Below are 22594 nucleotides of genomic sequence, written 5' to 3'. Positions count from 1 at the left end.
GGGCAATTCTTCCATTGCCAATGCATGCAATCGACACTCCCGAGCATCCCGGGGAATCCGTGCACTTGTTCGTGAAGACGGAGCAGAAACTGACAATCTGCGGTGGTTGGCTTCTTCAGAAATTCGGCGGTGAAGGCTGCCCGGACGCCTTTGCAGAAGTTCAACAAACAAAGTCGCCCAGTGGATTCTCCGACGTGCAGGTATTCGTTGAACGCATCCGCCGTTTGTCTAGTAGCAAGCTGTCGGATCGCCGCAGTACATATCTGGAGCGTCGTGTGGCTAAGACGGCCAACAGCGTCGAACCCTTCTCTGAAGAACTCTTCCCGTGCCGCCAATGTACTCGCGATATGCAAAAATAGCGGGCGTGACATACGGAAACGGCGACGGAAGTAGATATCTCCCCACACCGGGTTCGGACTGAAGTAATCACGTTCCAACCTTGCGGCGGCTTCCTCCCGGTTACGGTGGATGTATGTCCGGCGTCGCCTAGGAGGCGCAGCAGCTTCCTCCTCCCTACGTCGATCTTCTTCTAGCGATTCTTCCATTATTCGACGCATTTGCTCAAATGGATCCATAATTGATTAAATTTGGGAGAAGAAAAAAATAAAGGAATGATTTTATAGAAGTGATTGGAGAGGAAAGAAAGAGAGATGAAGAATAGATGTGTGTTTGTGTGTAAAGTGGAGAATGGAGAAGAGTATATATAAAAAATATAAAAAAAAAAAAAATTTAAAATATGACCGTTCAAAGGTCATATTGCCTTTTTTTTTTTTTCAAAAAATCTGATTTTTTTATAAAAAAAATTGAATTATGACGTCATAAATCCGACGCCCACTCGCGGGTCGGCGAGTGGGCGTCACGCCAGCAGCCCGCGCGCGCCACGTGGCGCCGGGCGCGTGTCTCGCCAGCTCGAGGCTTGCCTCGCCGGGACGCGTCGGACGTCGAGACATCTCGTCTCATCGAGACGAGACGGGAGCCGCAACGCTGTCTCGATGCCGTCTCGTCTCGTCGAGACGAGATCGAGGCCGCAACGAGGCAGCGTATGCTCTTAGGCTTGATATTACTGACAAAACTATTACACATGTAAAAGTGAAATACTGGCAAATTGTATAAATCATTTTTCAATAACTTTAATCTAATAAGTTATGTGTTATTTTTCAGTGTACAATACCATGCATGGAATTTTATTGAAGAATAAATTTAAATTCAGTTATAATGAATAAGTATTCAAAAATATAAGGAAATGAAATTTGGGATCATAAAATATGTTTGGAATAAAAGTTAAGTTTCGTAGCATTGATCAAAAATAAGAATTGCAAAAACTCATAGCTAATTGTCGGAAACCTTCAGGAGAAAATATATATATGGATTTTTTTTATCTAGCTAACTAACAATGATAATAAGATTAGTATTTTTTGTTATTCTATCAGTATAAGTGCATTTGTATGTTGTGTTTGGTGTTGAGCATTTTTGCATTCATAAAAAAAAAACAATGATTGTTAATTATATAAAAAAATTGTTAGACCTTTTGATCATTTCCTCCAAATGACACTTAACAATTGTAATTTTTAAATTAAATTTTCCTTAGCTATTATCCAATAAATTTAGTATTTTAACCCTAAATCAAACATGGAGAAAATAAAGGCACACAAAACATCCACGAATGGCGATATCTTTCCTACTACAATATGAACTCATTACTCATATGTATTAATTGAACCGGTATGATATTTGTTTTAATAACATAAAAGAACACATAAATATAAATTATAATTTCATAAGATGATTTTTTTAAATTTCTATATTCTTACAATTATATACTTGGAGAAGGCATCCGATTTTTTAAAAAATACTTCAAATTAGTAAATATTTTAAGACTATTTTAATTAAAACTATCAACGTACATTACACAGAAACAAAACTATTAGAAATCTAAGATCCACTTATTTCTACATTAATATTAGTATGTAGCTTAACAAGGAGTAGCAATCTCAAATGAACAGCTGAGAGAAATTTTAGGATTTGTACGGCTCTATTAGTCACAAAAATCAATGAACTAATAATCAAATTGATTTTCCATCACACAAAAAAAATACCAATAATAGAAATTTTTAGGCTCAAGAAATCACACAGGCACACATATAAATATAAACCCTAGCTTTTACTTAGATAGTGTAGTTAAGAAGAAAAACATTGCAAATATGATCAAGACATGTTTTCTCTGTTTATTGGTTAGCCATGTTGTGCTGGGAATTGATGGTGCCCCCAAAGGCCGCATTCTGCAGGGCGAGACCGTTTTCGATATCACAAACTACGGAGCTAAGGGCGATGGCACAACAGATGATGCAATGGTGGAGAAATTGACCTTTCATATTAATCAATAGTGTTAATTCAGTATCTCACTGAAATCAAATGCATGCATCTATATTAGTATAAGAAAACATAGTACTACAAGTTGATTTAATAGTGTAATTTTAATTAATTACTAAAACACAATATTGTAATATAGTCCATGTATCTTTGTTAGGCATTGATTCAGGCATGGAGGGCGGGATGCGATAGTGCAGGGGCGGCTAGGATTCTAGTCCCGGCCGGGAAATCGTTCATGATGGGAGAGGTGATCATGAGGGGGCCATGCAAGGCGGCGAAGCCAATTGTCCTCGACATCCAGGGCACCATCAATGCCAATCCGGAACCCAGCTCCTATTCCAACATGATGTGGATCTTGATCGAATATGTCGACGGCATGATTGTCACTGGTGGAGGCACCATCCACGGGCAAGGACAAAATGTTTGGAAGTATGCCGACGATACGACCCGTATGCCCGTCGTATGTATTACTATTACTATTCATTTTTACTTTCCAAAAAGTGTCATGTGCGAAGCATATGTAGAGTAACCGTACATACTTCACACATGACACTTTTTGAAAAATATTTGTCTTATGTGCATTTTTTAAGTATCACATACTCTCCGTCCACCTACTATTTACCCCGTTTCTTTTTATACTAATTTTAAAACAGTTAATTTATTAAGATATGTTGGAGGTAATTTAAAAGGTTAGAATTAAGTGTATTGTGTGAATAGAATTGGACAATAGGTTATGACAATAAAAAATTGAGTAATTGATGGTGTTATATTGGCAGAGTTTTACATTCCAATCATCCAAAAACGGAGACATAAACAACCTAAATTTCGTGGATGCAATGGGATTCCATACCAAATTGATCGACAGCATCGACTTGAAGGTGAGCCATTTGAAGATCACCGCTCCTGACGAGAGCCCCAACACCGACGGAATGCACTTTAGCAACGCCACGAACGTCGACATGTCCGATTGCGTCATTGGGACCGGGGACGACTGCATCTCCATCGGAACGGGTAGCAAGAACATGTTGTTCCAGCGAATCCAATGCGGCCCCGGACACGGACTCTCGTACATACATACCACATCTTAATTCAACATACAATATCAAGTTACATTATGCAAAACTCATTTTATTAAATTCATCTCTTTAGTGTGGGGAGCTTGGGCAAGCGGCCCGACGAATTGCCCGTCGGGAACATCACCTTCCTCAACTGCAGCCTGTCGGGGACCACAAACGGCGCGAGGATCAAGAGCTACCACAACTCGCCCGAGCTCACCGCCGACCATATCATATACAAAGACATCATAATGGATAAAGTCAAGAACCCCATCCTCATCGATCAACATTACGACTCCAAGACCAAGTCGGAGGTACGCTACTAAACACAAATTACACATGCATAAAAGCACATGCTACCTCTGTCCTTTAAAAATAGAAACTTTCTATTTTAGAAAAAAAAAATTATACTCTGACGTGGTAAGATCATTCTTCACTAATACTACTTCAACCATTTTTTCTTTCTACTATCGCTCTTATTTTACCAATTGAGTAACTTTATGAACACAAGATAAATAAATAAATGTAAACTCCTAAAATGTTCATCTAATCCATTGTCTATTTAGAATTGAAGTAAAAACGTGAAAAGCGATTGCATTGAACGCTCATTGACGTGCTTTTGGTCTTCGTCTTCTCTCCAGCAATCGAGCGTGAAGATCTCTGACGTCCACTTCATAAACATAAAGGGCACGACCATCTCAAAAGTTCCAATTCTATTGAACTGCAGCTCAAAGTATCCATGCGACAACATTGAATTGGCCGACATTAGCTTGAAACCGGAGCCTCCATTGACCGAGAGCTCGTCGGCGTGCGTCAGCACCACCAACTTGAAAGTCAGCGGCACCATAATCCCGCCAGCTCCGACTGCTTGTACTGTCCCTTAGAACATATTTAAACATGCATTTAAGTTCAAGAAATTTCTTTGAATAAGTATGCATTGTGATTCAATCAAAACAATAATTTTGTTGTTTGAACTTAATCTCGTGTTTAACTATGTGTGTATCTTAATTAATTCGTGATTGTTTTAATGCAAAGAAAAAAAATAGACACAAAGTAAGAAAATAGCTATTTTTTATAGTAACTATAAAAATTAAAATAATATAATTAAGCATAATTAATATTGTTTCACTTAGAAACATTAAACTTGAAAAGAAATATACAATTACAAATCTATCAAGCATTAGACGTATAGACGTGCCTCTCTTCTTAATCAATTGTTTGGTGAACAAAATGTGCTTTCTAGTTCATTAATTTAGTCGTATCTTTATAATGTACAGGAAAAAGGGATGTTATATTAAAATCATAACCGAATCCTATTAGATAAGAAATAGTAGTACTTAACAAATCAATAAATTGGAACATCTAATAAATATGGAGTAATTAATTATAAGACATGAGGCGAGTATTAATTAAATTGAAAGCACATATAGACGTAGAGTGATAATTAATGTCTGAGACCAAATGTCTCTTTTCAATTCAAATCCACTATTACGCTGCCTTTAAATTTTTGTTCATTTGCTAATTAAAAACCAATATTCCATAACTAGGGGTGTCGAAACGGGTACCCACGGGTACCCAAACCCGATTTTGCAGGTACCTGTACCCGAAAACTTGAATATTATACTATCCAATCCCGACCCATATAGTTAAACAGGTAACCCCATACCCGCATCGGGTATCCCAAACCCGCAGTTGCGGGTACCCAAACCCGCACACATAATTTGAATTGTGTATTATATTATTCAACGGTATTATGCTTTTAGTTTTCGCCTTATCATCAATGTTAGTCATCTAATGCAATAATTTTTTGTACATGCATGTTTGAAATTATAGAATGAATTTTGGGATTGTTGTTAGTTGCTACACTAGATTTTAGATTTATATTTTTTTTACTTTGTTGTATTTGCATAATTTCCAACTATTAACTATGCACAAATATGATGATTTCTAATCTCTTAAATATAATATGACTATGTATGAAATATAATGCAAATCCAAATTTCAAATAAACAAATATGATAGAAACATCAAGCATGTCTAAAATTAAATCACCATTCAAAAGTCTAATATAAAATAAAAAATAATTCACTTTCATCAAAAGTCTAAATATATATAACTTCAACTAAAAGTTTATATATTTTAAATCTTTAATATAAAGACACTAAACTAATAAAAGTTTCACTTTCACCAATCTTGCAATCCTTCAGTTGGTAGCGGATAAACAATTGGAAATAAAGTATATCATCGGGGAGTATATATGGATTTGAAACTAATTAACTAAAATAAAATATTTGAAACCCCTATAAATAACGGGTATTATCGGGTTTAATGGGTATACCCGAGCAGGTAGCGGGTATACCCATACCCGCAAAAATTTAAAACAAACTACCCGATCCCGCCCCGTTTTCCATTGTCGTCGGGTAGCGGGTACCCGTTACCTGGCGGGTAGCGGGTCGGGTTGAGGGTTTCCCAATACCCGCTACCCGTTTCGACACCCCTAGATCTAACTATATTTTCGTCCAATTAGATTCGATTAACATAGTTAACATTGATGTATCTTTATCTTCGATTCCATGCGTTGTTCGTCAAATTTCATCACAGTTTTAACTACTTGTCATCATAATGTTACAAAATCTTTATTACACTAGAAGTAATAGTATTCATTATGATTCATGAGATATAGTATAGTTACATTTGATCTAGTTTATCATTTATATTTGTAATCACAGTGATCATTTGTCAATATGAAAATCTCATGCCTATGTAATAAGACAATTTTCCTTTCAATCTCGTACCGTGTGGTGAAGTTTTGGTTGCCTAAAATTTCGATCGTTCAAAAAATAAATCAACTGAAAATCACACTATATATTGGCGATTTTAGCCTCATAACAAAATTTTGATACCGATATAATGAAGCGTATTTTCTTAAGTTGTAACATGTGTAGTAATTGGACGTTAGTTATGCCTAAATGGTTAGTCAAGGATGACAAATTCGAACACGTGATTCACTTGGATTTTACATGGTTTTAGAGGATAGTTTCACTTGAATTTGATCGTATATTGTGTATTTTGAGACATGGTTTATAGCTACTTCTCTATGTTATTAGTATTTTGACCATTTTGTGAAGAATGTGTAGAAAAAGGGTCGAAAATGAGCTTAAATGGCGAAAGGTGGAAAAAGGATGAAATTGCAGCACGAGGCTGGCGAACCGCCAGCTTCGCATCAGTACCAACCTGGCGACTCGCCAGGTCCTTCGCCCAGAATTGCCGAGAGCAGCTGGCGACTCGCCAGCTTCACCGTACAACGAACCTGGCGACCCGCCAGGTTCGGCCGACAGTTCCAAACAAGGAAATTTCGAGCCCTATTTAACCTAATGTGCGTGGGACGCCTCCTACAACATTCTACACGCCTTCAACCCCAAAAATACTACTTTTTCACCTAGGAAGAAGAGAAGAACGAGCAGAGGACGAGTATTCATCGCAAGATTGAAGACGAGACCTCCAATCCGCCCAATCCATTCTAGGAGTTTCTACTTTTAGTTTTATTCTTGTTCAAACAATGTTTTTGATTATTTCTTTGAATACCTCTTTGACTTTTGTGTTGAACATGAGTAGCTAAACCCTTCGTAGAGTTCTACGGGGGAGATACAACGATTCTTATGTTTAATTGATTTCCTTTTTCTATGCCTTGGCTCATGTGGTTATTTTGATTTCTTATGTGCTTATACATTTATTTGATTGATCACCTTATAAATGCATGTGGATTTTACTACAAGAACTGAGAAGTGAGTAGTTTAATTTGAAGGAGAAGAAATTGACGTCTTTGCCAATATAATCGAGAGATTTGAGCCTTTGAATGAAGCTAAGTATCTTAGGAGCTATTAGGAGTTGTTGCCTTAGTTCTAGGAAGGAGACTTCGGTTCTAGGTAGCAATCTACAAATTATATGCTTTGAGAAAAGATATAGTTTTACCTTAGTGATAGCTTAATAACCCTTGAGACCCTTTGTTGGCATAGTTAGGAAGTTAGTTGAGCATAGGATAGTTGTTATTGATCCTGTAGGATTCTACCTTCTCATCCTTGATCTACATCCATTTTCTTATTTGCTTTTAGTTCTCTAGTTGTTTTTAATTGTTTTTACTTTGCTTTTAAATAGATTTAGAAAAACCAAAATTCCGATTCATCTAGATAGTAGTTGAGGTTGGTTCGTGGTAATTAGTTTGACACTCATTGTCTCTGTGGATACGATACTCTTTGCTTACTATTTGCTACATTAGCCCCGTACACTTGCGGGTATACTTGTGTTAAAAATAAGTTGAGTCAAGTTTTTGGCGCCGTTGCAAGGGATGACAAAATTTTGATGCCGATATAATTAATCATATTTTCTTAAGTTGTAATATGTGTAGTAATTGGACGTTAGTTATGCCTAAATGGTTAGTCAGGGATGACAAATTCAAACACGACTCGCACATGACATAAACACGTTGACGACATGATTTTATTTTGTTGGCACGACACGATAACAATTCAATATATAAGGGCATGAACCCGACGTACAACACGACAATGGCACAAACTCAACATGACAACTTCATGATAACTACGTGAAATGATTCGTGCGTGTTGTGAATGAGATATGAACCGACGACGACGAGGTAGTGATAGTCGTGGCGGTGGCGGTGAAGACAGATAATGGAATGGTGGCAACATACGTAAAGTGGGGATATGAAACTCTAATTTCTAATTCTAATAAAAATTAATTAGAATAATGATGTTAATTATTAACAGGTTATACGAATCCAACCTGAATCGAACTCAGAACCCTAACTCAATCTGAACTGTTTGTAATTTGTATTACATCAAGCCGACAAAAAATGAATACGATAAAGTTTGACACAATCAATGGCTTTATTAAGCCCCCTACCATATATGTTATTCGTTTTTTTATTTATATGTATAATATCATTGAATTTACTTTATTTTGTGTGAATCATTGTACAAAATTCCAAACTCTGGTTTTAGAATATATAGTTCCTAGCGATTAGCGAAACAAATTTTTGTGTCACACATTATGTTGATTAATAGTTAATTAAATTTCTATATATTGTGTAATGTTCGCGTAACTCAAGCTAACTCATAACATATAATACGTACGTATGAATGAGTTTGAATTTTGGTTTTTGTCATTGATAAAATGTTGAGGTTAAATGCCCCGAAAAATGAAGTACTATGATAAACTGAACGTGAATATAAATAGAGTGTTCCTGAAGTCCTACTTAATTATACAGTACTAAAAAACATAAATTAATGCAAAATTAACCAAGTGTTTTCTCACTATGTATACTGTGATTACACAAGTTGAGTTAATTAAATACTTGATTCTGATAATTTAATCTTATTGAATCTAGTTTCTTTTCCTATTAGAAGCACATTTATAATCCTTTTAATTTGCTTAATTAAATCTAGTCATGTTCGTAACAATTTGCTATGAATAATTCAAGATCCACTTATTTCTACATCACCTCACAAATTTTTATATATTCTGTCTGGCTGAAATTTTGCCAAATTAATGAACAGCTGGGAGAAATTATCGATTTGAACATAATTTTTTTATTTGCCAAAAATAGGATTAAAAAGTGAGAATTTTTCGCAGACGATAGCATATATAATATAATGCGTGGGCAACACAAGAGAAATGAGAAACAGTAGTAAAATAAAGTGGATAAGAAATAAAGTGAATAATATTGGTGAATAATATATATGGCTAGACGTTCTTCTGATATGATGGCCTCTTTGGCCTTAGGCATAAGTAGTTTGATTATTATGAATGCCATCGCGGTTGCGGGTGAACAACGCCGGCTCCTGGGTGAGACGGTGTACGACATCACCAAATACGGCGCCAAGGGGGATGGGAAAACGGACGACGCAATGGTTTGAAATCATAGTACTAGTATAATTATTTAAAAAAAGAGTAGTGATTGAATGAAATGTGGTGTGGCATGCAGTCATTTATTCAGGCATTTAGGGCAGGATGCGAAGGCAAGACACCGGCGAAGATTGTGGTCCCACCAGGGAAATTCATGATGGGGGAGGTTATCCTAAGGGGCAAGTGCAAGGCGCCACCGCCACTGATAATCGACATTCAAGGCACCATCTTGGCCAATCCCGACCCGAGCACCTACACCAATAGGATGTGGATATTGCTCGAGTATCTTGAAAACGTCAAGGTCGGCGGCGGAGGCACCCTCAATGGCCAAGGGGCCAACGTATGGAAATATGCCGGAGAAAACAACAAAATGCCTGTCGTAAGTATATCCACATTGTTATTTTAATTGCAATATTCCCTATATGCTATATTTATTTTTGAATTATGACAGAGCTTCACCTTCCAATCCTCAATAAATGGAGACATTAGCAACCTCAAATTGGTGGACGCAATGGGCTTCCATAGCAAGTTGATCGACAGCTCCAACATCAAGGTCTCAAAAATGAGTATCACCGCCCCCGAAGACAGCCCCAACACGGACGGAATCCATCTCAGCAACGCCACCAACGTCGAGATCACCGACTCCGTCATTGCAACCGGAGACGACTGCATCTCCATCGGTACCGGCAGCAAAAACATCCTAGTCAAAAATCTCAAATGCGGGCCTGGACACGGACTCGCGTGAGCACCTGTTATATTAGTATCGTGTTAGTATTATATTTGGAGGAATAGTTATTAATGAAAATACTCCCCGGGCAGAGTGGGGAGTTTGGGGAAACGCCCCGACGAATTGAGCGTCGGGAACATCACCTTCTCGAGCTGCACTCTGACGGGCACAACCAACGGGGCCAGGATCAAGAGCTACCACAAGTCGCCGGTGCTGACCGCCGACAAGATCGTCTTCGAAGATTTGACTATGAATAACGTCAAGAACCCCATCATCATCGATCAACATTACTTCTCCAAGACTCAACCCGAGGTATACATGTACATATCCATATATTTTTCAAAACTCACAAAATCACTAATATTTTTTGGTGTAGCAATCAAGCGTAAAGATTACCGACGTCCACTTCCGAAGAATCAAGGGCACCACGGTCTCCGAGATTCCGGTGTTGCTCAACTGCAGCAAAAAGGTGCCATGCTCAAACATCGAATTGGCCGACATAGACTTGAAACCCACGGGGGAAGCCAAGACCGTCTCGTCTGCGTGTGAGGCCGCCGTCGGAATCAAAGGTTCCGGCGTCCTCAACCCTCCTCTTCCCAAATGCTAGCCTTACTTTTTCTCATTATACTTTTATTTGTTTATTTGCATATTCGCGAATTGTATCGTCCAGAAATTGCGTCTACGTACTGTGCAATTCCTATGAATAAAACAGCAACGGCACTTCATTTTGTTAAACATGTGCCCACATATTTCTAATACAGTAGTACTGTTTTTTTTTATGATGAGGGAAGTATGATAAACTGCAGTTTCTTGTGATCGATTGCATAGTGTATGTTTATTTAATGGGTTGTTATTGATTTTTTAATCAGCTTTAATTTGGTGAAATACGTCAATTTTATCTGGCATGCAAATTTTATCTTGGGCTCATTATATTAAGTTATTAACAATGAAGATGCAAACTATAGTTGTGATATTAGTAAATTTGGGCTTAACATCACTATTATATTAACTCGATTGGTCTTTTCTCTTCATAAATTTGGGCAAAAACTATTTCACTATTGGAATATCTAGTTAAAGTATTGATTAAATTTACATTTCCCAACTTAAAGAAATGAAATTTGGAGTTCTGGTCTTCGATTTTTTGGCAAATTTGAGAATGTTCGTATTTTTGTGTTGTATGTTTATTTTGTTGAAGTGTGATGTAGCAGCATTTAGTGTTGGGGTAGTTGTGGTTTATTCTCTTCATACATTTTAGGCTTTGTTACTTGTTAGAATATTAGATTTTTTGTATTTGTGATCTAATCACATCTTAGTCAAAGGACTCAAAACCAAACAACCTTACAACCATATACTATCACACTGTGTGTACTGTGTTTTTCATGCCAAGATTCAAAGAGAATTATTACAGCATGCCAAATTGCCAATACATTATTTCAGTGACAAACACCTCCAATCTTAGGACACCTCTAACATCTGCTATACTAAATATCATCACATATTACCCAATTTCTCAGTTTCCCCTTTTGCAGCCTTCTGGCGATTAATCAGCGAATAGCCGTAGATTTCCAGCAGGAATGCGGTGAGGAACACGACGAGGCAGAGCTTAGCAAAAGACAGATTGAAGAACCAGGAGCACCAGAGCGAAGATAGCAAAGACAGCGCCCAGACCATCATTTTCACCCTAGTCGAACTCGCTTGATCCTCCTTCACCATCCCCATCTCCATCGTGTACTTACCGATCACTGCCTCAGAATCTTCCCGAACTTTCCCTCCCACTTCGTAGCTCACGAGCTTGACTCTCTGAGACACCACAGCCGACCTCTTTGGCCATTCTGCTTGCCATAGCGCCTCCCACTTCGAAGAATCACCTCTTCTATCAACACCATAATCCATAACCACACCATCTTCCCTATCAACTTCCCCATTTGCAACTTTACTCATTGTAGCTTCACCATCTCCGTTATCAGTCAAATGATCTTCGACTTCCTCTTCATTCGCCCTCTTTGCATCATCCTCGTCTGTCTGAGAATCGGGTTGCTGCAACATATCCCCATTCTCATTCAGCTCACCATTTATCGTGGTTTCCTCCACCTCTTCTGTTGAAATCGGCTCTTCCTTATCGACGTTGAGAATGTTCACTGGTGATGGATGAAGTACAGATTTCTCCTCATTAATTTCTCCTTTAGCACTGCAAAACACAACAAATTCTTTTTCACTCACTTCCATTTCTAAATGCATATCATCAATTTCATCTCCTTCAACACCATTATCTTCTTCTCTCTCAGATGCCTCAGTAATTTCACCATCGCCATCACTTTCTCCCTCTGCACTATCATCTTCAATGTAGATTTGCTCATCTTTTGAGAGATCATCCGAAACAACTTTGTCCAATTCCCCTTTCTTCAACAGAGGAATTTCTGATGAAGGCTTGACGATTACGAAGCCATCATCAGAAATTGCATCTGCCTCTACATCCTGAAGAAATTCGTAACTTGAAATTTCCAGTATCTTAATTGATCAAATTCAATTCAAAATTAAATCATATGTATTCTTCACAAACTTGTTTGTTGCATAACCAAATTAAAATAACACAGAGAAAAACAGAGTTACTTACTTTCAAGCTGTGAGCAGAAACCTTTTCCAACTGAACATCTTCTATTCCCCCTTTCCTGCAAAAATTCATCTCCGATTTACACAAAAATCCACCAAAAACTCTTCGAAATCATAATAAAAATGAACGCAATCACACAAACCTTATGCGTTCATGCTCTTTCTCTCTCTTCTCGTCAATCTCAGGTGATGAATTCCGGCGGCGGTTATCCTTGCCGGAGCTCCATCTCTTTTGGCCGAACACAAAGGCTGCGGTAGCCAACGCGCCGCCTAACAGAACAACAACTCCAACAGCGCCGCCGCCGAGTTTTATGTCCAATTTGTGGCTCCCTCGTTGATCATCTCGAGATTTCTCGGTTTCCGCCATGTTCAATATGATGTTCCTTTCTTTGTGATCAAGCCAACAATCAGCATTAGTTGTGTGTGTGTGAGAGAGTATGTGTGCCTCCTTTTTTGTTGTTGTAATTAATGCCTAGTTTTTTCATTGATTCATAATATACGCTTTCGGAGTTGAAGCGGACGTCGCATTTTTGTTCTTTTTTTTCATTTTTTGTTACTTATTGGTCAAATTGACGTAAAACTCATAAATTTGATTAAATTTTGGCGACTTCCGATTTGGAAAATTCACCGAATAAATTATGAGGCTCACATTTGTATGATATACAAGAAATTAAAATTCATGGGATCAGGAAAATAGAAGGTGGTCGTTAGTCATAAGTGTTGCGACGATCGTTGCTGACAATGGATGACAGATGAATAAAGTGGAGAATTAGTCGTATTCAGTGGCGGAGCCAGACTTTCAACGGTGGGGGGCCCAAACTACAATTAAAATTTGTTGAGTGCGTTCAGTGCTAACGACACGAAAATAACTCAGACGTGATCATTATAAAAAGCCGCACGTTAGAAACGAATGATGAGAAAAAATTAATTGATGAATAGATTTTTAGAGCATAACACCAATTTTACTAGTAATATGATATATTTACATATTAATTACTAGATCAAAGAGTTATTCTCTATTCCAGATTTTTTATAATAAAGGATATCAAATTAAACATATTAGCATATAATATTTTAAAATTTTTATAGAATCAAAGAATTATTTTCTATTTTAAAATTATAAAAATCATTTCTTATGATTACAATTTAAAATGATTCCTACAAAATTACTTGTGAAAAAAAATCAAGAGAAATCACTAATGTGAGAAAACTATAAAATTAATATATTTAAGCATGAAATCAATTTTATTAATATTATAAATCTATTTAATATGAATATAAGAAATATAAATGAATCCAAAATAGAAAGAAATATTTAAAAATAAAAAAGCTATAGTTGGGAATCGAACTCGACACATTGCACATGAGAGGCTGACATTTACACCATCTGCGCTACCATTTCACGTTTTCAACTTGGCATACATATATATATTATATATACGAATCATCCAAATGGCTGAGGGGCTAAGGGCCCCCCGGCCCCACCGTGGCTCCGCCCCTGGTCGTACTCCCTCCGTTCCATAGTAACAGAGTTATTTTGTCATTTTGGTGAGTTGCATAGTAATAGAGTCATTTCCCTTTTTAGTAAAAGTCAACACATTTTTCCACACCTATTTTACTCTCTCTTATTCCCCTGTCCCCAATTAATTGTCACTCTTTGACCGAGCGCGAGTTTTAAGAAATGTAAAGAAAAATTAGTTGAAAAAGTGAATGGAATGTAGGACCGATTTTTTTATATTAATTTTATAATAAAATGTGAGTGAAGTGAGTTAGTGGAATGTGAGACCTTTGACAATTATTGAGGAACAGGCCGAAATGGAAAAGAGTGACAATTAATCGGGGTCGAAGTGACGAAGTGAGTACTTTTTTCTCTCTTCATCTTTCTACCTTTTTCATTTTCCACTTTATTGTCCTTCTACTTAACCCACCTAACACAATTTTTCTTAATCTACGTGCTGAAAAGAAACACCTCCGTTACTATGGAATGGAGGGAGTAGTAATTTTATTGGCCTGGTGCGATTGTATTGATGCCCACCTAATTCATGTGAATTAATACTCCCTCCGTCCCACTTAAAATGCAACATTTGAGAATCGGCACAGGATTTTATGTAGTGTTGTTTTGTGAGTTAATGAAGAGAGAGTAAAGTAAGAGAGATGAAAAAGTAGAGATAGAGTTGTTTTTATTTTAGGAAACGTTTCATTTTTAATGGGATAACCAAAAAAGAAAAACGTTTTATTTTTAATGGGACAGAATAGAAATTTTATTGGCTCGCCTGGTGTGTATTGATGTCCACCTAATTCATGTAATTGACTGCAGAGCCCATCTAATTTTGGGGACCATTGCTAAACATGTCAACAATTTTAATTTATTTAATATTAGCTGTCTATTCGATATATAGTCAAATATCAGGTACCTAAATTTATTAATTTGTTTGCGACCGCTATCATTGTTTAATAAATTTGAGTGTACTCGAACATTTCATCTTTGACTAATATACATTGATATAGAAATTAAATTACAAATATTCAAACCAAATATTGACATGACGATGTCGCGTGGCATTAATTAAAATAAAAATAAGATGGTAACATAAATGGTGATTTGTGGGACTCAGTCACAAACAATTATTACTATTCAGTATTAAATGTTTGATATGATTGTAAAACTCTTTACAATAATTACCCAAGTTCAATAGTTATTGAACGCATTTTTATTTTTATTTTGATGGACTACTGGACGTATTTTTAATTTAGAATGAATATCATCACCAAGAATACTAAAATCAAGGTGCTATACTTATTTGTCTGGTGATTAGTGATTATATTTTTTTGAGACACTTGCATCCATTAGTGAGGATTAAATGCTAAATTAAGACAACCAAAAAACAGTCTGTTCAAGCTCTTCATGATCAATTTATGTCATCGACGCATTATATTTCGAATTTTTATTAATTTCCTATAAGTTTCGTTTAGAGTTAAGGTCAAAATTGATCCTGAACATATGATCATTTTATCTTTTTGGTCCTAAACATTATCTTTTTGATTTTTTGGTCCTAAACATATGAGAATTTGATCATTTTGGTCCTCTGTTAACTTTTCCGTTAAAAACTAACGGTCAACGGATTTAAATTCGATTTTGACCAAATTTAAGTTTTAATTTTGTTTTTTAAATCCTTAATTTAAAACTCTAACTATTATTAAAAATATTCTCATAATTTCTAATTATAATTAAAAGAATATTTTTAATAATAGTTAGGGTTTTTAATTGAGGATTTAAAAACAGAATTTAAACTTAAATTTGGTCAAAATCGGATTTAAATCTGTTGACCGTTAGTTTTTAACGGAAAAGTTAACGGAGGACCAAAATGATCAAATTCTCATATGTTCAAGACCAAAAAATCCAAAAGATAATGTTTAGGACCAAAAAGATAAAATGACCATATGTTCAGGACCAATTTTGACCATTACTCTTTCGTTTATAATGCAGCCTAAATGTTCAATGTAATTTACAAATTTTTCTAAAAATGAAATTTCCTAATTTACTCTCGTGATCGATATAACTCGAACCTTTGATAATTGACATATTAGTTCGAGAGGAAATATTTTACCGACTAAGTGGTGAACTAGTTATTTAGTTTTTAATGCGGGTATATATATATAAAAAAAAAATCGGCAATTGTACAGGCCATCCCATAACCCCACTTAGCTTAAGTTTTGGAGCCCAAGCAATTAAAAGAAAGAAAATATGTCAAGCCCGAAACATGACGGGCCAGGCCCAACAATTACACGCTTATAATTGGATGTGTCACAAGCATATAATGGGCCACCAAATAATGACCTTTTTTAACATGGGGATTTCTTCAAATGCAAGTATTAGGAGTTACTTTTACTTTTCTGTACTCATTTTATAGAAATAATAATAAATAATTAAAGTGGAAAAATAATAAAATAAAAGAGAGAATAATATTGAAGAGATAAAATAATAAAATTTAAAATATAATCCATAGTCATAGATTTAAGAGCCAAAATAATAGTAAAATTTAAAATAAGAAATTAAAAATGTAAGGTACAACATGAAGGTTTCTTAAGGATTATCTTCTTCAATAGTGCGAAGGTGTCTTTTGTTGAGGGGTAGAATCGTAAACAAAAGGGCCGACGGAGTACAACCTCAGTTTGCTGGAGCCGAGCGTCCGATAAGCCGATAGAGGCGCGCCGCTCAAGCCACTGCCGATGTTGGTGGCGAAAGGGCAAGCCTTGAGCTTTGAGCTGTGGAGGAAGGTTTTGCACTGCGTAATTCTGAAGCCGTCGGCTTCAAGCAGCTCGGATGAAAGCTTGGCTAGGAAGTAGCCGTTGGCGTCGGTCGGCCGGCTCAAAACCGAGAATGGAGCCGTTTCATAGCCGTCTTTATCAAGCCCTAGGCATGTAATTCTTACTACACTTCCTATAAAAGAGAATAAGAGTACTCCATGAGTTAATACAAAGATATTTTTGTTGAATATATTAATTTAATTGGTCAAACTGTTTTCAGCTAGTAATTTGAAAATTGGAGTTATAAGGTGTGCATGATTGTTGTATATGCCAATAAGAGTATAAAAACTCTGCATATATATTTTTGAAAAAATACTCCTACTTTTATCCGCCTCTGATTATTTCATTGCTCAATACTCAAATTAATGTGGGATATTAAATTTGAAACCTTTAAATTGCAGAGCCCTCCTTGAAACATTTTTAAGTGATGATAAAATTGTGAAATTGAAAATAAAAATGTTATTTTATTTGACACATAATTCTTCTATAATTCAAGCACATTTACAGCAACAACAAGAGTAAAATCATATTTTGTGTTTATAATTTTGTAAAATCACAAAAATATAAATACATATACAATATAATTTTTTCATATCAAAACATTCTTCACTTAATGAAAATAAAAAAAAGACATAAAATGTTGACCTTTGTGCGGGATGACTCCGGAAGCAGATTTGCAGTAAACGACTCCTTGCACGCTGAAAACTTCTGGAAAAAACTTATTCTTGGAATCATATGAATTCGGATTCGGGCCATACCCGTAACCGGTTGCCGAAGCTCCGACAATCACTGTCAACGGAAACAGATACAACGTTAGCAACAACGAACAGCGATTTCCCATAGCCATGTCGTTCGATTCTTCAACCCCGTTTGTTTCTTTTGATTCAAATCCACTGCTTTTTATACTCATATATATATTGTTTATTTATATACATAAATAAGTATGTCTGATGTTTACGCACGAGCACGATTATGTAATTTGCCTTACTTGCCAGCACGATATTTTCTTTTTTATGCTCTAATTAATTAGTTATAAGAGGTTTGGGATTTTTAATTGCAATAATATTATTTTGTAAGGAACTAGTCACATTTAACTTAGAGTAATTCTTATCTAACTAATCTAATCTAACTAAAATTTAATTAATTCGGAACAAATATTGGTAAACTCTATACCATTATTATAGGCCGGGGTTTAGCAAATTTATGTCTATATGACTATATTCGAATTCATAGTAAAAGTACAATTTATTTCATTGTTTCGACCGCAATTTCAAAATGACTCACCTTGGAATAGAGTGCATTCCAAGGAGTTGCACCTCGTATTACTCGTGTACATCTTGACTAAAACTTTTGCTTACGCACGAGCCTTTTAGTCTCATGAGATTGATGTGGCGGACTTTCACATAATATTAGTAGTAGAGATATATTTTTCAAAATTCATTCGTTGTAAAATTTAATTGCATATGGATATTATTTAAAACCAAAATTTGGGTTCTTGATATCTAACGGTAGTTATACTGAAGATGTGCAATCACATAGAGGTGAGAAGCCAGCACGTCCTTTGGTCCGGCCTATTCAAACTTCCTATTTTATTACTACTAGTATAATCCAATTGATATCAATATTTAGTTCGGATTACTGTCGTCCGTAATTTTGAAATCAACAATCAACATATACAGACGTTTGAATATAGTAGTAATACACAAGCCGTGACAAATGAATTTTAAATTGCACCTTTTATACTTCAAGTAAGTTTAAAATTATGTATATATTTAATTCAAAAATTATTGATACTATTGTAGCCTTGTAGCTAGGAGTATTATTCCCTCCGTTTCTTCATAGTTGAGACAAAAAATTTCAGCACGAAATTTTAAAGAAGTGTGTTAAATAAATAGATAAAAAAAGTAAGAGAAAAAAAAGATACAGTGAATAAAGTAGAGAGAGTAAAGTAAGAAAGAGAAAAAAGTTACTCCCTCCGTTCACGAAAAATAGGACACATTGTGAATGACACGGGTTTTAATGTGAATTGGTAACGTAAAAGAGAAGAGAAAAAAGTAAGAGAGAAATAGTATTGGAATGTGGATCCATATTATTAGTAAGAGAGAAAGGAGAAAAAGTAAGAGAAAAGTTGTTGAAAACTTTCCTATTTTGAATGTACTCTATTTTTTATGGACAACTAAAAATAGTAAATATGCTCTAATTTTTGTGGACGGAGGAAGAAGTACCATATATGAAAATGACTTAACTATGAAATAACTTCTCAAAATAAAAAAAATGACTCAACTATGAAGGAACGAAGAGAGTATGTTACACGCGTACACAAACAATAAAATTTTTTTAACAAGGTTGAATGGTAGAATAAAATGAAAATTTAGACAGCTAGCTGACTAGATAATGATTGAAATAAATAATTTTTCTCTTCGAGTTGTTGAATCTCGTAAATTAAAATATTCACTCGCTTTAGAAATGGGATTAGAGATACAACGTGCTTACGAGGTTTTGTTTTTTTTTTTGCTTTCCATTTTGGGGATCATTGTCAAACAAATCCTGCCTTAGATCAGCTTTGAACGGATCACCTTTTTCTAATTAAATATTTACATATTCATATAATTTGGCTTATAAGATGTCAGAATTTATTTTAAAACTAAGTAGTGGAAAATGGTTTTAAATAAAACGATATTGCTTCACATCTACTTTATGTGATCGTCGTGGCTCAAATTTTCAATCTTAATTGTAGGATACAATTTAAACACTGACTAATTTTTGTTCCTCGGATGTTCTTAAAGAGGTTATCATTAAATATATAAATAATTGTTAATCTCTGTCAATTTTTTTAAATGGAGTAATAAGTTGATATTTGTAGTGATAATTACTACTCCCTCCGTCCCACATAATTTTACACAGACTTGGCACGGACTTTAAGAAATGTAATAAAAAGTGAGTTAAAAAAGTTGATGGGATGTGGATCCTACTTTTGAAGTATTGGTTTTATAATAAAATGTGAGTAGGAATGAGTTAGTGGAATATGAGGTCTACTACTAAAAATCGTAAAAGTGAAATGGGTAAAATTATGTGGGACGGAGGAAGTAGTAAATTACGTTTTCTATTATAGTTCTCGTAGTAGTACTATTTTTTATTATGGCTTAGCTGATATCAGCCATTAATTTATTTGATCTGAACTACTCCTTTATGTAGAAGAATCCAATTCGAATTGGGCGGTCCAAGAAAATGCAACCAGTCTTCTAAGGTCCAACCAAGTATCAGTGTGAGGGCAAATAATTATCGTACCGGAGAATGAACAAGAGTTGCAAATATATAAATGAGTCATTCTAACTCCATTAGTACGAGGCTTTTTGGGAAGTACCTCAAGAACAAAACTGTGAGGGTTTTTGCCTAAAGCGGACAATATCATACTAATGTAGAGTTCGGGTGTGCGCCACCGAGACCCAACAGTAGTTCAGGGCTGGGCCTGTGTGGCTCGGGGTTCGGTGATTGCGCTTGCAAGTTCTCCAATGTCTCTGCGTGATCTCGACCAAGACATGTGGTGGTCTTGGTTTGATGGGAGGATTGTGAGGGCAAACAATTCCTACATTGGAGAATGAACAAGAGTTGCAAGTGTATAAATGGGTTGTGATGGTCTTGGTTTGAGGGGAGGATTGTGAGGGCAAACAATTCCTACGTTGGAGAATGAACAAGAGTTGCAAGTGTATAAATGAGCTACCCCAACTCCATTAGTATAAGGCCTTTTTGGGAGTACCCCAAGAGCAAAACCGTGAGAGCTTTTGCCTAAAGCGGACAATATCATACTAATGTGGAGTTCGGGTGTGCGATACTGAGACCCAACAATCAGTATTTTACAGCTAATCGAGAGGATTTAAAGCATGTGAAAAAAAATACAAAGTCAGTTGTTTATTTCATAATTAATTCATATGTATATAAATAACGGCACTGTACTATAAATATAAAATAATATTGCAATACTCTTCGTTTACGACTAAAAACCCAACTTTTGTATTTATTTCTGTTAAGAGACACTGCATTTTCATTAAATTATTTACTATACACAGTGAATGGAAAATAAACATCTTACTAGTATTAATTTAGTTGTGTTTCATCATCTTGTAATTCGTGAATGTATTAGCAAACCTTCACTGTGTAGAATTAGATTGCCGTAACAATTTTCATGCTGAAAATTAAATAAAAAAACGTTTTGGAATGGGGAGATTAAATTTATAAGTTTAGAAAAATGTAATTATTCCATTATGTATTACTGCTACAGTATTAGGCTATTAGGTAGAGCACCGCGAAACAGAGATCCCAGTGCTACTATATATAACGATGAAACCTCGTCTGTTTCACTCATAATTTGAAAACGCCAACTCGCAAGCTTAAAGCCTTAAACAACCACCACAAACATTCTAACCCTCATTTCTCCATCTTCTTCTCACTTTTCTCTCCAAATAACTTATTTTTTCCTACGCTTTTCACCTAAAATGTGTGGCGGTTCAATCCTCGCCGGACTTATTCCCAGCCGCCGCGTCTCCTGCGCCGACGTCCTCCCCTCCGCCTCCGACTTCTGGCCCGCTGCTTTCACCTATTCTGACCACAACCACACTCCTCTTCTCAAAAGATCCAGATCCTCTGCAGGTAATCTGACTCCATGAATTTATTATTCATCCATCTCCCAATTCCTAATTCATTTTCATCGATTCAATTTCTGATTTCCGGAGATCTAAATCTACGTAGGCGATGCTCCGGACAAGAACAGGAAGCAGAGGAAAAATCTGTACAGAGGAATACGGCAGCGGCCATGGGGGAAATGGGCGGCGGAGATTCGCGATCCGCGGAAAGGCGTCCGCGTTTGGTTGGGGACGTACAACACTGCTGAAGAAGCTGCCCGCGCCTACGACAGAGAAGCGCGCAAAATCAGAGGCAAAAAAGCCAAAGTCAATTTCCCAAACGAGGACGATCATTATAGCTGCAACTACGATCGTAACCCTAGAAAACTTATCGATTTCGAGCATCACGCCGAATTCAATCAAATTGGATTGGGGAATTGCGACGATGTGGAATTATTGAATAATTCCGCCGAATCGAAGCCTGAGGTGGACGGGATTGGCAGCAAAAATGCGGCGATTGAACCTGCGGCGGAGGAGGAGACGGAGGATGAAGTGCAGAAGCTGTCGGAGGAGCTGATGGCGTACGAGAACTACATGAAGTTCTATCAGATTCCGTATTACGACGGTCAGTCGGCGCCGCCGCCACCTCCTGGTAATCCGCCGCCGGATACGGTGGAGCTGTGGAGCTTCGATGAAGTTTCCGGTGAACTCTAGCGGAGACGAGGAGTGTTAGTAGTTTGTGTTAATTGTATATTTTTGTTGTTAATTATTGATTAATCATGGATTATTCGTTGTAATTGCTAATTTTGTAATTTATTGTAGTACTAATTTTTATTATTTTGAATAAATTTTCGAATGCGTATTCCGCAAAAGTCCAAAGTAGAATCGAATGCCAAGGAGTTTGACAATTTTAATCTTAGATAAATTTATTGATTAATCATTTAGCGATAATGCCTTTTGAAAATTTGTACAAATGTTCT

General features: G+C 36.2%; 5 protein-coding genes across 5 annotated transcripts; 3 read left to right on the top strand and 2 right to left on the bottom strand.

Moving 5' to 3' along the window:
* Window positions 1-2183: 2183 nt before the first annotated feature.
* Window positions 2184-4404, top strand: LOC125210761 (exopolygalacturonase-like). The gene is made up of 5 exons (XM_048110341.2): window positions 2184-2351; window positions 2528-2830; window positions 3147-3436; window positions 3520-3739; window positions 4067-4404. Exons 1-5 carry the CDS (start codon window positions 2202-2204, stop codon window positions 4307-4309), a joined length of 1206 nt encoding a protein of 401 aa, XP_047966298.1. The 5' UTR covers window positions 2184-2201; the 3' UTR covers window positions 4310-4404.
* A 4727-nt stretch (window positions 4405-9131) lies between these two features.
* On the top strand, window positions 9132-10856 carry LOC125210850 (exopolygalacturonase-like). Its single transcript, XM_048110454.2, has 5 exons — window positions 9132-9355; window positions 9430-9729; window positions 9802-10091; window positions 10170-10389; window positions 10454-10856. The coding sequence occupies exons 1-5, from the start codon at window positions 9185-9187 to the stop codon at window positions 10682-10684; spliced, it is 1212 nt and encodes a 403-aa protein (XP_047966411.1). The 5' UTR covers window positions 9132-9184; the 3' UTR covers window positions 10685-10856.
* A 543-nt stretch (window positions 10857-11399) lies between these two features.
* LOC125211834 (uncharacterized) lies at window positions 11400-13171 on the bottom strand. The gene is made up of 3 exons (XM_048111771.2): window positions 12831-13171; window positions 12692-12746; window positions 11400-12552 (listed from the first exon to the last, which is right to left on the bottom strand). Exons 1-3 carry the CDS (start codon window positions 13052-13054, stop codon window positions 11569-11571), a joined length of 1263 nt encoding a protein of 420 aa, XP_047967728.2. The 5' UTR covers window positions 13055-13171; the 3' UTR covers window positions 11400-11568.
* Window positions 13172-16653: 3482 nt separating this feature from the next.
* LOC125211825 (protein SEED AND ROOT HAIR PROTECTIVE PROTEIN-like) lies at window positions 16654-17847 on the bottom strand. Its single transcript, XM_048111764.2, has 2 exons — window positions 17641-17847; window positions 16654-17128 (listed from the first exon to the last, which is right to left on the bottom strand). The coding sequence occupies exons 1-2, from the start codon at window positions 17840-17842 to the stop codon at window positions 16788-16790; spliced, it is 543 nt and encodes a 180-aa protein (XP_047967721.1). The 5' UTR covers window positions 17843-17847; the 3' UTR covers window positions 16654-16787.
* A 3506-nt stretch (window positions 17848-21353) lies between these two features.
* On the top strand, window positions 21354-22486 carry ERF71 (Integrase-type DNA-binding superfamily protein). The gene is made up of 2 exons (XM_048111763.2): window positions 21354-21642; window positions 21742-22486. Exons 1-2 carry the CDS (start codon window positions 21489-21491, stop codon window positions 22326-22328), a joined length of 741 nt encoding a protein of 246 aa, XP_047967720.1. The 5' UTR covers window positions 21354-21488; the 3' UTR covers window positions 22329-22486.
* Window positions 22487-22594: the final 108 nt, after the last annotated feature.

The sequence above is a fragment of the Salvia hispanica genome, chromosome 3 (genome assembly GCF_029641045.1).
Source record: "Salvia hispanica isolate PSC_SH4W2 chromosome 3, Shi_PSC_v1, whole genome shotgun sequence".
NCBI lineage: Eukaryota > Viridiplantae > Streptophyta > Magnoliopsida > Lamiales > Lamiaceae > Salvia > Salvia hispanica.
The sequence above is the reverse complement of the archived record's forward strand: the minus strand, read 5'-3'. Positions and strand labels throughout refer to the sequence as shown.